Here is a 13,835-nt window from a genome sequence, read left to right on the forward strand (position 1 = left end):
ATCCTAATACCCGCTGAGACTCAGGTTGATTTGAAAAATCGTCCTGAGAATCAAGTCCTAGCTCGGCAGAATACTTCTGGACACTAAAAGCGGCGTGCTCAGTCCTCGAGACTCAGGTTGGGTGCGGCCGACCAACCTGAGGATCAAAATCTCCTCGGAAACTATATTGCACATAAAATTTTCTGCATTGGACAGGCAATGCAGTAGCCCCCGAGACACTGGTCGGGTGGCAACACCAGATCAGGGGATCGATGTGCCCCTTTAATATTTGTAAATAATAAGCACGAAGCCCAATAGCCCCCGAGCCTTAATGCGGGCACGGGTGGCCGAATTAAGGATCGATATCCATAGTAAAATCACAAATTATGTGTAATGACTCTATGTATCCAAGTACTTTACGTCATTAATTCTCGGACTCGCATTGTACAAAACTTTGTTGACCGACCATCGGCTTCCACCTCCTCAGCTAGTAGCCGAGGAGTGTTTGTCCTACTTTATAAAGCCTTTATGAGGGCAAAGATTTACGACAAACAAGGCAATCTGGCCATACGGTTTTATAAACAAAGGTACGCGAGAGATATTTTATATTACTGTTTAACATAAGAAATGTCTTCCAAAGAAAATAGTCCCGCTATCGGTTCCTTTCTTTGGGTTGTCATGCTAAGCATGATCACGAAACCTCAGCTCTAATGTAAGAGCAAAATATCGAGGATTTAGTTTGGGAGGCCAATTAATAGCCTCCGGTAGTGTTCGGCTACAGTCGAGATCAAGCCGTAAACACTTCGGCCATTGTTATGAATGGCCCGTCATTTAACACAGTCATCGGATCGCTGACCAGTTTACGCTTATTGTGACAGTCAGTTTTTGGCTTTCTCCACTGAGGTGCTTAACCATGTGAGCTGGAAGCACAATCGTAGTGGTTCTCCCTTTGCACACCTAGCCAAACAAAGCGGAACATAGGAAGCAAGTGCAGGAGCCGGGCAACCCAACTATTGACCGAAGACACAATTCGAAACCGATGCATATATAGCAATATCCGATAATGTTTTTGCCGAATCTCTCAAGGTGTCCGGCGTTGCACTGTGAGACTTGTGATGGAAACACACAAATGGTTTAAAAGTTCCATAAGCTTGGAAAACCAAAAAACGTCAGTAAAAACTTGACGTCCGAACAAGATCAAGTGTTCGGTGCCAATCCGAAAATTGGGGAAAAAATTGTGCTTCTATCATGCATTAATATTACACATCCGATCTCAAGACTTCAAGCGGGTCAGCCTACGGCTGCAGCCTCCTATCCCGAAGGCGGAGTGCTTCTCGTTAGACCAGTTTAGCGACTAAACTCGAGCGGTCACTAGAGAAAAAATGGGTTATCTGGCTATTGACCACACACTCACGTCGAAAAAGGAGCGATAGAAAAAGACTTTGCAACGACCAAGAAGAAAACACATTTACTATAAAATAGCTCATATAAATTTTAAGAGCCCCCAAGTGACTTGGGTAAAAGAATTTTATGTATAATGATTGTATGTACCGAAGTACTTATATCATATCTCTGTTCAACCGAACTTTAAACGTGTCTTAACCGACCGTCGGCTTCTCCCTCTTCGGTCAAGGACCGAAAAGTGTTATGTACTCCACCTGTCGAGAATATCGACAGTGTTTCCAATAACCAGGCAACCGTGCCATAATGTTGTAACAGACAAAGCGCGCTCAGGGAAGTTATGCTATATTACAGACGAAGTGTAAGAAGCATCTTCGAAGAAAATAGTACCCCCACCGATACCTTTCTTCGGTGCTCATTATTGCTATGAGACTTGTGCAATAGATTTTTTGTACTCATGAGTTCCGTTGTGTGCCGACCATGATTGAAAACAATAAGAGCGCTAGCTTTCGGCTTCACCTAGTCTGAGGTCAGAGCTCGGAGGACCCGGTCGTGACAATCGCAGAGGTGCTCCCTTTACTCCCTAGTCGAACAATCGGGAACGTAGGGGTAAGCACAGGAGCCAGGCAACCCAGCTTGCAAATCGCTTAAGTCAATATGGTGCATATTGTGGCGTAATACACGAACAAGGAACGAAGCCGTACAAGTATAATCATATGCAAGAGGAAAAAGCTTCATGAAGGAAGCCCCCAAGTAAACGGGGTATTTGAATTTCCATGCCACAAACAAAGTTTTGACAAGGAGATTTTTTACAAGCAACTTTTTTTTGAAAAAAGTATAATGTTTGGTCGAACCGAACACAAGTTAAAAATTAAAACTTTGAGCATGAAAGCGACTTAGCTAGTTAATATGTTCGGCATTGATGACACGGTCCGAGATTTATGTGGGACAAGGTTCCATCCCCCAAGACGGTCCCGAGGTGGCGGAGCAGAGAGCTCGACACGCCGAAGTGGTGACATAGCACGGTCAATGCAGACCGGCAGAGTGACGCCGAAGTCCCCGGATCATTTTCTTGTGCACAAAAAATAGTGCAAACCGGAGATAATAGTAATAATAGTAATTAAAAAAATCATTGCATAATAAATATTTTATGCAAAGTGAGTAATAAAAGAAATATGGCCTGGCGCCGAAGTCAATGTCGATGCCGGGCGTCGGCGTGATGCGGTAAAGGCGTGGTAAAGCCTGAATTCACAGGTCGGTCCGAGTTCCGAATGCGGCATTCGCCGGACTATATACAGAAAGTGACCGAACCACCATGTGGCCTCGTTAATGCGGCCACCATATAGACCTGCGTACATATGATGGACAAACCAGAGTAATAATTCATTGAGAAAATGAGTCCAAACAAGCAAAAAATAGTAGGATTAATAGCACCTGGTTTATTTGTTGGAAAGTATCTAGTGCTCCCAGGCCTAGGGTGCTCCCGGTGCTCCGATGCGAAAATCATTTTTTAAAATGCTCAAAGAATTCTGAAAAAAATGCAGTGCATCGACGGAACATCGATGTCTCTTGTCACAAAATTTCAAATCAAAATTCGAAACATTGCTCGAGATACAAAAATGACAAATTTGACATCAATGTGATAATGGGCCAAAACTAAAGCCCAACTTATGTTATGTACAAAAATTAGTCATTTTTGTATCTCGAGCAATGTTTCGAATTTTGATTTGAAATTTTGTGACAAGAGACATCGATGTTCCGTCGATCTACCGCATTTTTTTCAGAATTTTTTGAACATTTTAAAAATGTTTTTCGGACATTTGGAGCACCGGGAGCACCCCAAGCCTGGGAGCACTAGATACTTTCCCGTTGTAGCAATCCGAAAAAAGGTGATTCCCAAAATTGGGACTCGATCCGCACACCCATTGCCTGATGGGCGATAAAGCGACGGCATGGCGATGCTGGCAAAGGTTGGCTTGCCGAGGCAAAGCCCTCAGTCCAGCTAACATGACGGAGCTGGTCGGCTAGTGACGCCGAAGTCTCCGAAGTAGGTTGGTGAAGAGATGGCGAAGCCCCCGGTCCAGCTGAGATGTTGAAGCCTCGATGTCAGCCGATGAGTCGAAGTAGGTCGGCATGATGGACACCAGCTTGAAGAAGCAATAGTGCGGCTCTGCCGATGCAGGTCGTGACATGGTCGATGCCGGCTTGATGAAGTGACCGTGCGGCGATGCCGGTATGCCCGCTCCGTGTAATCTGTGGGGCGGCGATGTTGGTGATGATTTATCCTTCGTGATGCCGGACTCTTGTTCGGCTTGCCGAGATGATGATCCGAAGAAGTTGAGCTCGGCTCAACAAAGTGACTCCGTGTCTAGCGCAGGTCGGCAGCCTTGGAGCAATATTGCCGGACTGGTTTGACACCAGCATGATGATGAAGATGACCTCATGGGAGGCTTAAAATTTTACGGGCACGTGTTTAAAAACAACGCACAATACCCTAGAAGAGAATTCCTCTAAAAAGGTTGTCCAATATCACGTTCATAAAAAAAACATGAATTCGGGTCGGATCCGTATTCGCGCAGAAAACGGATCCGAAAATTGGTCCACTCATCGGAAGGTTCCCGGAGTTTGAACCGTCGGATCGAGCTGAAATTTGGAAGGGTGGTAGATATGGGAATTCTGCAGTAGATGAACGGTTGGATCTTCCAAAGTACCTCCGAGATGGGTTCTGGAGACCACGCCCTAAACTCGTCCAGATTCCCGTCCAGATTTGACAGGGCTCCGGTATATCGTAGATTGTCGGAGATTCCTCCATCGGAACTCGACGAAATTTTGCATGGCTGTTGTAGACGTAATTCCGCACTATTCAATCAAAGCAATCGTCAAATCGACGCTCGAGGAGGTGGTGACGGCGAATACAAGTTCGCTGTCCATAAAAACAGCACGGTCGCCCGAGGGCAATGTTGACGTTGAGCCCTCGAGCTCCATGGATGACTCCTCTATGATCATGATAGAGATCGGAGTTGATGTTGAAGAAGGCTCCCGTCCAAATATGACGATCGGAGATGGAGCACGGTCCTCGGTCGAGCCAAGGTGACCAGTTGAGCCGGCGACGAAGATGTCGGCGTCGCAGTTGACCAGCGGGCGAGCCATTGATCCCTTTGCCGATCACACAGCGGAACTCTCAATGAAAGCACCAATGTCGGTGTCAAAATCGGCGGATCTCGGATAGGGGGTCCCGAACTATGCGTCTAGGCCGGATGGTAACAGGAGGCAGGAGACACAATGTTTTACCCAGGTTCGGGCCCTCTTGATGGAGGTAAAACCCTACGTCCTGCTTGATTAATATTAATGATATGTACAAGAGTAGATCTACCACGAGATCAGAGAGGCTAAACCCTAGAAGCTAGCCTATGGTATGATTGTATATATATATTGTTTATCGACTAGCCTGGCCTCGGTTTATATAATGCACCACAGGCCTAGGATAACAAGAGTCCTAGCCGAATACGCCGGTGGGGAGGAGTCCTTGTCTTGATCACCAAGTCTTGTGGAATCTTCCATGTATGCGGCAGTTGTCCGAACTGGCCCATGAGTATACGGCCATGGGGGTCCTCGGCCCAATCTAATAGATCGGGAGACGACGTGGTGAGTACCCCCTAGTCCAGGACACCGTCATAACCAATTATACATAAAAGAATTCAGAGAAGATTCAAATACTATTCATAGATAGACTTGATCATAAACCCACAATTCATCGGTCTCAACAAACACACCGCAAAAAGAAGATTACATCGAATAGATCTCCACGAGAGAGGGGGAGAACAGTGTATTGAGATCCAAAAAGAGAGAAGAAGCCATCTAGCTACTAACTATGGACCCGTAGGTCTGAAGTAAACTACTCACACTTCATCGGAGAGGCTTGGATGATGATGTAGAAGCCCTCCGTGATCGATGCCCCCTCCAGCGAAACTCCAGAACAGGCCCCAAGATGGGATCTCATGGATACAAATAGTTGCGGCGGTGGAATTAGGTTTTTGGCTCCGTCCCCGATCGTTTGGGGGTACGTCGATATATATAGGAGGAAGAAGTACGTCGGTGGAGCTTCGAGGGGCCCACAAGGCAGGGGGCGCGCCCTCCACCCTCGTGACCGCCTCGTGGCTTTCTTGATAGAGGGTCCAAGTCTCCTGGATCTTATCTGATGAGAAAATCACGTTTCCGAAGGTTTCATTCCGTTTGGACTCCGTTTGATATTCCTTTTCTTCGAAACCCTAAAATAGGCAAAAAAACAGCAATTCTGGGCTGGGCCTCCGGTTAATAGGTTATTCAAAAAATAATATAAAAGTGGAAAATAAAGCCTAATAATGTTCAAACAGTAGATAATATAGCATGGAGCAATCAAAAATTATAGATACGTTGGAGACGTATCAGGACGAAAGAAGGTATGGGGAGATCAGGGTGCACAGGGGTCGTTAAGGAGGACGGGAAGATCTAAGGTGCTGTTAGGGAGGAGGTGAGAGGTGGCTGAGTTTTTAGCCCCCCAAAAATGAGGCGCTGCATGGGTAGGTTTGTCGGTTTATGAGGGGTGCCTATCCTGCTAAAATTTGAGTAGGAAGTAGCTCTTTTAAGGAGTTAGGGCATCTCTAGCATATCCCTTAACAGCTACATTTGAGGAGATAAAGTATGTTTTAGGGAGTTAAGCACTATCTTGCTCTCATAAAACGTATAGCCCCTAAAAATATAGCTTTTGTACCTCTAAAGTATCCTTCACTTGCTGGACCGAAAGTGTTGTTCTGATCCCGAGTTCATGTGAGCTCGGGTGAAGAGTAGAATTGAAAAAGATAAAAAAAACATTGGCAAACGTTTTGATTGATTGCAAAGTTTCATCATTGGATGACATTCATGGAGAACGTGAAAAAAGCACCAAGATGCTTTTGAAAATAACATTTTGATTGGTTGCAAGGACTTCGGCCGCCAATGGCTTAGGACTTTCAACACGACAGAGGAGACGGCGTGTGACTATGATGTCGTCGTTGTCCGCCTCTTTGGGACCTGGGCGACGCCGCCTCCATTGAAGCTCGCTCCCTGGAAAATGGGGGTATAGTCCCTCGAGCGGAAGAGCTGGAGGACAAGGTGACGGAAGAGCACCGGGAGGCCGAGTGCATCGACCACGAGTACATCACTATCGACACGGCGTTATTTGGATCCATCCAAGATGAGTGTGCGGTCTAAGACAACCGCGCCAAGCTCGCTCGCCATGACGCTGAGAACAACGCATACTACAGTGAGCTCAACGAGCTGCTAGATGATTCAGAGGACAAGGAGAAGGAGAAGAAGCCATCTGGTCTAGCCACCGTCAAGACAACGAGATCGCCGCCTCCCGTGGGGTGATCGATGTCCCATCCGCTTTCAACTCATCCTTCGACTAGGACAGCGGCTTCGGTTTAAAGTTTGATGAGTATCTTAGGCGTTGTTCGGTATCACTCTGTTCCATAACTCTGGGAGAGGAGTTGGCGGAGCTGCAGTTTAAAACATCGGAGTTGCAGTTTTCTCGCTCCGCAGATTCCAGGAGCAGGTGATTACCGAACAGGGCCTTAACCGCCTCCATGGTAAATAGAGCTACGTAGTATTTAGCATGTACTAGTATGTAGATCGATCCAAGGGCTAGTTTGACGTCGATTTGGTACGTATTATAGTATGTATGCAATGTAGTTATGGTTTGTACAATGCTAATGAGTTGGCGTTATCGAATTATCAAGACCTGGAGATGCCTTACCCTCGATGTTTTGAGGAGTTAAATTTTTTAGGGAAAGGACTATTTAGATAAATTAAAATAATGATTTTTAGGGAGTTATGAAGATTTGAGGGAGAATTCAAAATGCTTCGTGCCCGTGGCAATGGCCAGTGCAATTTTGTGTCAGCGGGTGCGGTCATGCACATGCGCCCGTGTCAAGTAGTGTCCTAGCAACTTTCTTGTTCGGTAGACATAGATCAATATACTATTAATAAGTCTCTGGTGCTATAGCTACCAAAGCTGGAATAGCTCAGTTGGCTAGAGCGTGTGGCTGTTAACCACAAGGTCGGAGGTTCGAGCCCTCCTTCTAGCGATATTTTTGTCATGTTTTTATTATCTCCATCTTTATATTTCTTCCAAATTCCAACAGCCTTGTGTCTGGATCACCTTTTTTTATCATCATTTCCCTCATATATCCTACTAAAAATTCCCACTACAAGTTAGCATTGGGCTGCACACAGAAAAGATTCCTGAATATGAACGAGAACTTGGTTATCTTCCTTTTCCTCACCATGTGCATGTGCATGTATATATACATTCTACTTAACAAAACAGATCGAGCTAGTTGCAAAATAATCCACCACAAAATCTTTGTTGCTCCGTCTCAAACAAACAGATGCACAAATGAACAAGAAGCAGAATCTCCACATATACAAGAAGCAACAGCAACCTGATACAGAAAGAAATCCAGCGTTTGTTTATCTTGAAACAAACACCGGGAAAAGAGTACAAGATTCCTTCCTTCGGAGACACAACACAACAGTACAGCACCAGCACGCAGGCCAGCTAGTAAGTAGGCTTCTACTTCCCAGCAAGCAAGCAAGCAATCCAGCCTCGCAGAGCTTCTTCCCCGATCAATCAGATGCAGGGATCTCACTCAGACCTCACACCCACACGCACATGCGCACACGGTACAGCTCGCCCATGTGCCCGCAGCAGCCACGGAGCCGCCCACTCACTAAGAACACACAATTAAAAACTTCTTGATGAGCTCCTGGAAAGAACAGCAGAGCAACATGAGGGACAGACAAACAAATCACTGCCCATTAACAGGAGCAGTTGGGGGCACAGTGTAGTCTGTCCAATTAACTATTAACTGGTGCAGATGTACTACTAATCAAGCAAAGCTCAGTGTAGAAGTGTGAAGTGTGTACGGCATTATTACCACGGAGGAGAGCGAGGGGGAGAGGCTCTTCTTCCTGACATCGGCCGGGAACCCTTGCCCGCCGCCCAGCTTGCGGCTCAGCATCATGAGCTCCTCCAGCGTGAAGGCGCTCCTCAGAGGGCTCTGCCGGTTGGTGGTCAGCTCATGGTCATCATCGTTGGCCACCTCCCAGCTCCGCTCCGACGGCGCCCGGGGGAACTGGGACTCCCGGGCAGAGGTGTTCCCGCTCGAGTTGCTGTAGTCCTCCGACTCTGAGAACGAGTACCAGGCGCCATGGCGGCTCGACCCGTCCGCATAATCCGCGGCGCCGGTGGACGCCTTGCTGTCGTCGGGAAACCCGAACGCTTCCAGGTCGAACCCCAGCGTGTACTCCTCATCATCTTCGGCCACAAAAGGGTTCAGTGAGTAAGGAGATACCGAAAAGCCGGCATGACGATCGGACGGTGCATGGAAGCGTGACATGTCTTGTAGGGGCTTCCCAGGCTTCTCTTCCCACTGGAATGGCACGCTGACAACAAGCTTGGCCGGGGATGGACATGAGAAGACTGTGGGTGATGGCTTGGTGGAGATCGCCCAGTCCCTCTTCGGCGCGCCGGGCTTCACCTCCCACAGAAATGGCACCGAAATCTGCTGCTTGGCGCGCTCCCTCGGGTTGAATTCAGGCAGCTCGAACTCCTCGGCCATTTGGAATGTATTGGTGGGTTGGGGATGAAATCTGGACTGCTGCAAATCTTGTATTTAGTGCTGGTATATGTAGGGAAGGATATTGTGGGTTAGATGAGCTGCCCCTGCTTCAAAAATGTTAGTTCAACTGTTCCCTTTGCTGAACCTGCAGCTACAAGCTTGATAAAAGTTGATACACCATTGGACAATAACAACTCCTCTTTGGATCCCACAAATAAAAGGAGTGTTTAGGTCTGACCATGAAGATAAAAGGTTCCCATTTCCCAATCAGAGCGGTCGCTCTTGCATTGGCATTTTGCATGCATGCATAGATAAAAGGAGGATATCTACTTGGTACAAAATTAGTAAGAGGAGATCCTGAGGAATTAGTGATTCGACCAAAATAGCCATTTATTCAGCAAACAGATCTAAAAAAAAGTATAGATAATGAGCAGACAAATCTAAACACATTTACAAAAGGACTGGGGCCACAATAATAATAATAAAGAATTAAAGAAGAAATGTGATCTTCATCTGTTAAAAAAATCAGAAAACCCTTTTCCTGTTTTAACATCCTATTCTGCTACTATGTTCCAGATAGCAGAACATCAAGAATTAGTCCTAACAGATTCCAAGAACTGCACCACCTCCGCCATGCTTGGTCGGCTTGATGGTGTGTTGGAAGTGCATACCAGGCCTAGTTTGAGCACTTGGACCAACTCGGCTTCAATGAATCCCCTCAGGCTCCGATCGAAGCAGTCCGATTTAGTACCATCCTCCAGTGTCTCTCTGACATAGTCGCGCAAAATCACATGTATAGCAGCCCCAGGGCTCTCCACTGGCTTCCGCCCTGTCACAATCTCAAGCAACACCACCCCAAAGCTAAATACATCGCTCTTATCACTGTATCTCAAGCTCGGGGATGCTAGCTCCGGGGCAATGGACCCGATGGCAGCATAAGATCTGCTCACTTCAAAGCTACCTAGAATAGGCAACAGCTTTCTAAATCCATAGTCAGACAGCTTGGCTTCATATTCTTCATCTATCATTATGTTTGAAGACTTGATGTTGAGATGCAAGACTTGTGGTCGGCAGTCATGGTGAAGATATGCGAGTGCACGCGCCGTTCCAAGTGCAATCTTAAACCTCCGATCCCAGGAGAGCTCACCTCCGCTGCTACTTCTGGAAAACGCGCGACGACGGTTCCCATGGAGGTGGTCATACAAGCTCCCTTTGGTCACAAACTCCGACAGGATCAATTGCATCGAGGACGACCAGTAGTAACCCTGGAATGTGACCAGATTGGGGTGGTTGAGGTTACCAAGCTGCCCCATCTCATGCTCAAACTCATCCTGGTTTGTCAAACTTCCGAGTGTCTCCAGTTTCTTCACGGCAATGGACAACCCATTCTCAAAGGTGGCCTTGTACACCGTGCCAACTGACCCTCCACCAACAAGGCAGTCTTTGTCAACCAGTGCCTTGGTTCCTTCCTCCCAATCTTCATACCTTGAAGGCAGGCTCTTGGTGAAGAGCACCAACTTTCCAATGATGGCAGTTTGGCCTGGAGATCCGACGGATATGCTCTCGGAGACCAGCACCTCTTCGTCCTCCTTCCCTTCCTGCTCCTCCTTACTCCTCATTGTATAGGCCCTAATGTTCATAGCACAGACAATGCAGACCCCAATAAGTATGAGCGCTGCAGCGACAATGACGATTATGATAGCGACTGACAATCGTCTTGCTCGCTGTCCACCACACAGATTGTTCAATGGTGATCCACATAGTAATGGGTTTCCCATGAAGGCTGTGCTGCCGAAATTCTGCAAGACCGGAGCAGAAGGTATGATGCCGGAGAGACCGTTGAAGGACACGTTGAAATGTGTCAGCTTAGAGAGGTTCCCAAGTTCTGAGGGGATTGGCCCAGTCAGTCTATTCTCTGAGAGGTCTAGCAGATCAAGGTTGGTGAGCTGAGCAAGCGACACCGGAATGCCCCCGTCGAGTTGGTTCTTGTGAAGATCGAGCATCCTGAGGTAAGTCAGGTTGTTGAGGGTGTCCGGGATCACTCCCTGCAATTTGTTGCCAGACAAATTCCTGCAATGATTCAGTTCAGTTAGTCATCATGCATCAAAGCATTGGACGAATTGGATGAAATTGAGTACTGAACGAACACTCACAGCTCAAGCAGGAACTGGCATTTGCTCAGGGACACCGGGATGTCTCCGGTGAGCATAAGGCCGGCAAGGTCGAGTGTGACAAGCATCTCAATTCCTCCAAGCTCGGCGGGAATTGAACCGGTAATGCCTGTGTTGCCGGCGAGCCTGAGCTCGGAAAGCGACCGCAATGTCCCGATCACTGGTGGTATGTCTCCGGCAAGAGCATTCGCCCCCAAATCCAGCACCCTCAGGTTGCGGCAATTCACCACGCTCTCCGGAACCGGGCCGGCGAGCCGGTTCCCCGACGCGTCGAAGTATAAAAACTTGCTGCCGCAGGTGGCAATGTTGAGGATTTCGCCGTCGAAGGCGTTGGAGGAGACGTTGAAGTAGGTGATGTTGGCGAGGCCCAGGAGGCCGAACGGCGCGGCGCCGGAGAAGCGGTTGCTCCCGACGTCGAACAGGTCGATGCTGCGGCAGGCGTCGAGCTTGCCGGCGATGCCGCCGGAGAGCTCGTTGCTTCGGACGGAGATGTAGTTCATCTCCGGCGGCGCGCAGAGCTGGTCGGGGAGCTCGCCGGAGAGGCGGTTGTAGGAGAGGTCGAAGCCGGCGAGGCGGGAGCAGTTGGCGATGCCGGGCGGGACGGCGCCCCGGAGCGCGTTGTGCGCGAGCGAGACGTAGCGGAGGCGGGGGCAGGGGTCGAAGAGCCCCGGCGGGATCTCGCCGGAGAAGGCGTTGTAGGAGAGGTCGAGCAGGCGGAGCCAGGGGAAGGCGCCGAGGAAGGGCGGGATCTCGCCCGACAGCGCGTTGCGGCTGAGGTTGAGCTTGTGGAGCGTGGGCGCCAGGGAGGCGTAGCCCGGCGGGATCCCGCCGGAGAGCGCGTTCCCGAAGAGCGAGACGGACTCGAGCGCGGGGAGGCGCGCCAGCGACGGCGCGAGGGTGCCCGCCAGGCCGGCGCCGTGGAGGCGCAGCCGCTGCACGGCGCCCGTGGCCGGGTCGCAGGAGACCCCCGCGAAGTCCGCGCACGGGTCGCCCGAGGGCTTCCAGGACGCGAGCGCGCCGTCCGGGTCCGCGGTGATGGCGGACTTGAAGTCCAGCAGGATCCGCCGCTCCGCCGGCGTCGCCGCCTCCACCAGCGCCCGCGGCGCGGCCCAATGCAGCAGCACTGCCAGAGCCAGCAGCGCCAGCGGCGCGAGGGATCGGCGGGCGGGGGTCATCGCGAGAGCAACGGCGGCGGCACGGCGCGCATTAGCTCCTCCTCCGGGGTCCGGGCGAGGATCGGCTCCGGTGGACAGTGGGAGTGATGAGGTCTAAGTATAGTCCAAAGAAAGAAAGGGAGGGGGTTAACCGGTGAGTAGGTGGCGGTGGGTGGCGCGCGTTAATGTGCGGGTGCCACGGCGAACCAACTGCCACTTCCCCAGTACTTGCGCGCCGGCCGGGCGATGGCCTGACGCTTGACGTCGGTCCGGTCGGGTTGGTCCGGTGCGCAGCACAGCGCCGGGACGGGGTACGCGGGGGTTTACCTGGGAAAATGCTGAAATCTAGGCGGAAAAACTGCTTTCTTTCCGGGGCGAGGGAGGGGTCAAACCTCCAAGCCTAGGGTGAGGGGAGGTGAGATGATGATGGGGGAGATCGGGTTGGGAAAAGGGCGGCGAGGCGTGGTGCGCGTGTGGCCCAGACGAGGATTGTTTTTTTTTTTTTTTGAAAGGCAGACGAGGATTGTTCATCCAGGCGCGTCGCGACTGCAAAGGCAAAGCGCAGGTTTGGGTGGGGAACCGGGTGGATCGCTGGCCGCGCATGGGCGGCAGGGCATAGCAGCAGATAGGAGGTGGGTGGGTGTGGGGGAATCTCCTCCTCCGGCTCGCTGGCGATCGGCGGCACGCGGGCTCCGTCGCTGTCCGGACCGCTGTTCCCCACTCTTTTTTGCTCCTTCGTTTCGTTGGAGCGGAGCGCAGCACGGCGGCCGCGACGTTGCTCCGTCCGTCGTTAAGCATGCAGCAGCAGGCGTGGGTACGGTACATTACATTGCATTGCGTACGCCACGACACGCGTGTACGTGCTGGTACACATGCCTCGGTATGACGATGATTAGGTGGTGGTTGCGTGCGCCCGTCGTGCCAGTACCGCGCACGTACCGGCATGTACGCCGATCCAGCAATTATCAAGAGTGTGTAACGTATAAGTGCCCACGCCGATCGGTAACCTTGGTTGGTCCAGTCTCCAGTGGCTGTTTATTATGCACGGCGCGCGCGGTGGCCGGATAGTTTAACCGGCAGGGAGGGAGGCAGCCGGAGTGGTGGCGTGGACCAGAGGCGGCGCGCTTTTCGTTGGAAGCCGCGTGCCTTTCTGTCGGCAATGATTCCGTTACAAACCCCAGAGCCAGAGAGAACGGTAATCATCCTCACAAATCATGGGCGCCACTGACTGCCACACTTGCAGCTCGGCTCAACTCGGCTCAGGGTTTGATTAAAAAGAAGAGACATTATGGTATGCTAACGTCTCTGTCGAGAGCTTCCTTTCTCTTTCTCTGCCGAGCTTGATGCGTCTCTTGACAATTGGCATGCATGCCATGCCATTCCATCAAACGGCCTGAATCGACCACGATATCTGCTCCAGAAAACTACAACTACTAGTAGGAGTACATATCACTGTTAATTCCCTTTCGCGCTTCCTTTTCTAATGTCAG

General features: G+C 50.2%; 2 protein-coding genes and 1 non-coding gene across 3 annotated transcripts; 1 reads left to right on the forward strand and 2 right to left on the reverse strand.

Moving 5' to 3' along the window:
* The first annotated feature begins 7,410 nt into the window (after positions 1 to 7,410).
* TRNAN-GUU lies at positions 7,411 to 7,484 on the forward strand. The gene has a single exon. It is a non-coding gene; the product is annotated as a tRNA-Asn (tRNA).
* Positions 7,485 to 7,733: 249 nt separating this feature from the next.
* LOC119303932 lies at positions 7,734 to 9,283 on the reverse strand. Its single transcript, XM_037581090.1, has 2 exons — positions 8,337 to 9,283; positions 7,734 to 8,165 (listed from the first exon to the last, which is right to left on the reverse strand). Exons 1-2 carry the CDS (start codon positions 9,018 to 9,020, stop codon positions 8,130 to 8,132), a joined length of 720 nt encoding a protein of 239 aa, XP_037436987.1. The 5' UTR covers positions 9,021 to 9,283; the 3' UTR covers positions 7,734 to 8,129.
* A 109-nt stretch (positions 9,284 to 9,392) lies between these two features.
* On the reverse strand, positions 9,393 to 12,722 carry LOC119303931 (probable LRR receptor-like serine/threonine-protein kinase At1g12460). The gene is made up of 2 exons (XM_037581089.1): positions 11,174 to 12,722; positions 9,393 to 11,090 (listed from the first exon to the last, which is right to left on the reverse strand). The coding sequence occupies exons 1-2, from the start codon at positions 12,364 to 12,366 to the stop codon at positions 9,608 to 9,610; spliced, it is 2,676 nt and encodes an 891-aa protein (XP_037436986.1). The 5' UTR covers positions 12,367 to 12,722; the 3' UTR covers positions 9,393 to 9,607.
* Between the last annotated feature and the right edge of the window lie 1,113 nt (positions 12,723 to 13,835).

This window comes from Triticum dicoccoides, chromosome 5A, assembly GCF_002162155.2.
Source record: "Triticum dicoccoides isolate Atlit2015 ecotype Zavitan chromosome 5A, WEW_v2.0, whole genome shotgun sequence".
Classification (NCBI taxonomy): domain Eukaryota; kingdom Viridiplantae; phylum Streptophyta; class Magnoliopsida; order Poales; family Poaceae; genus Triticum; species Triticum dicoccoides.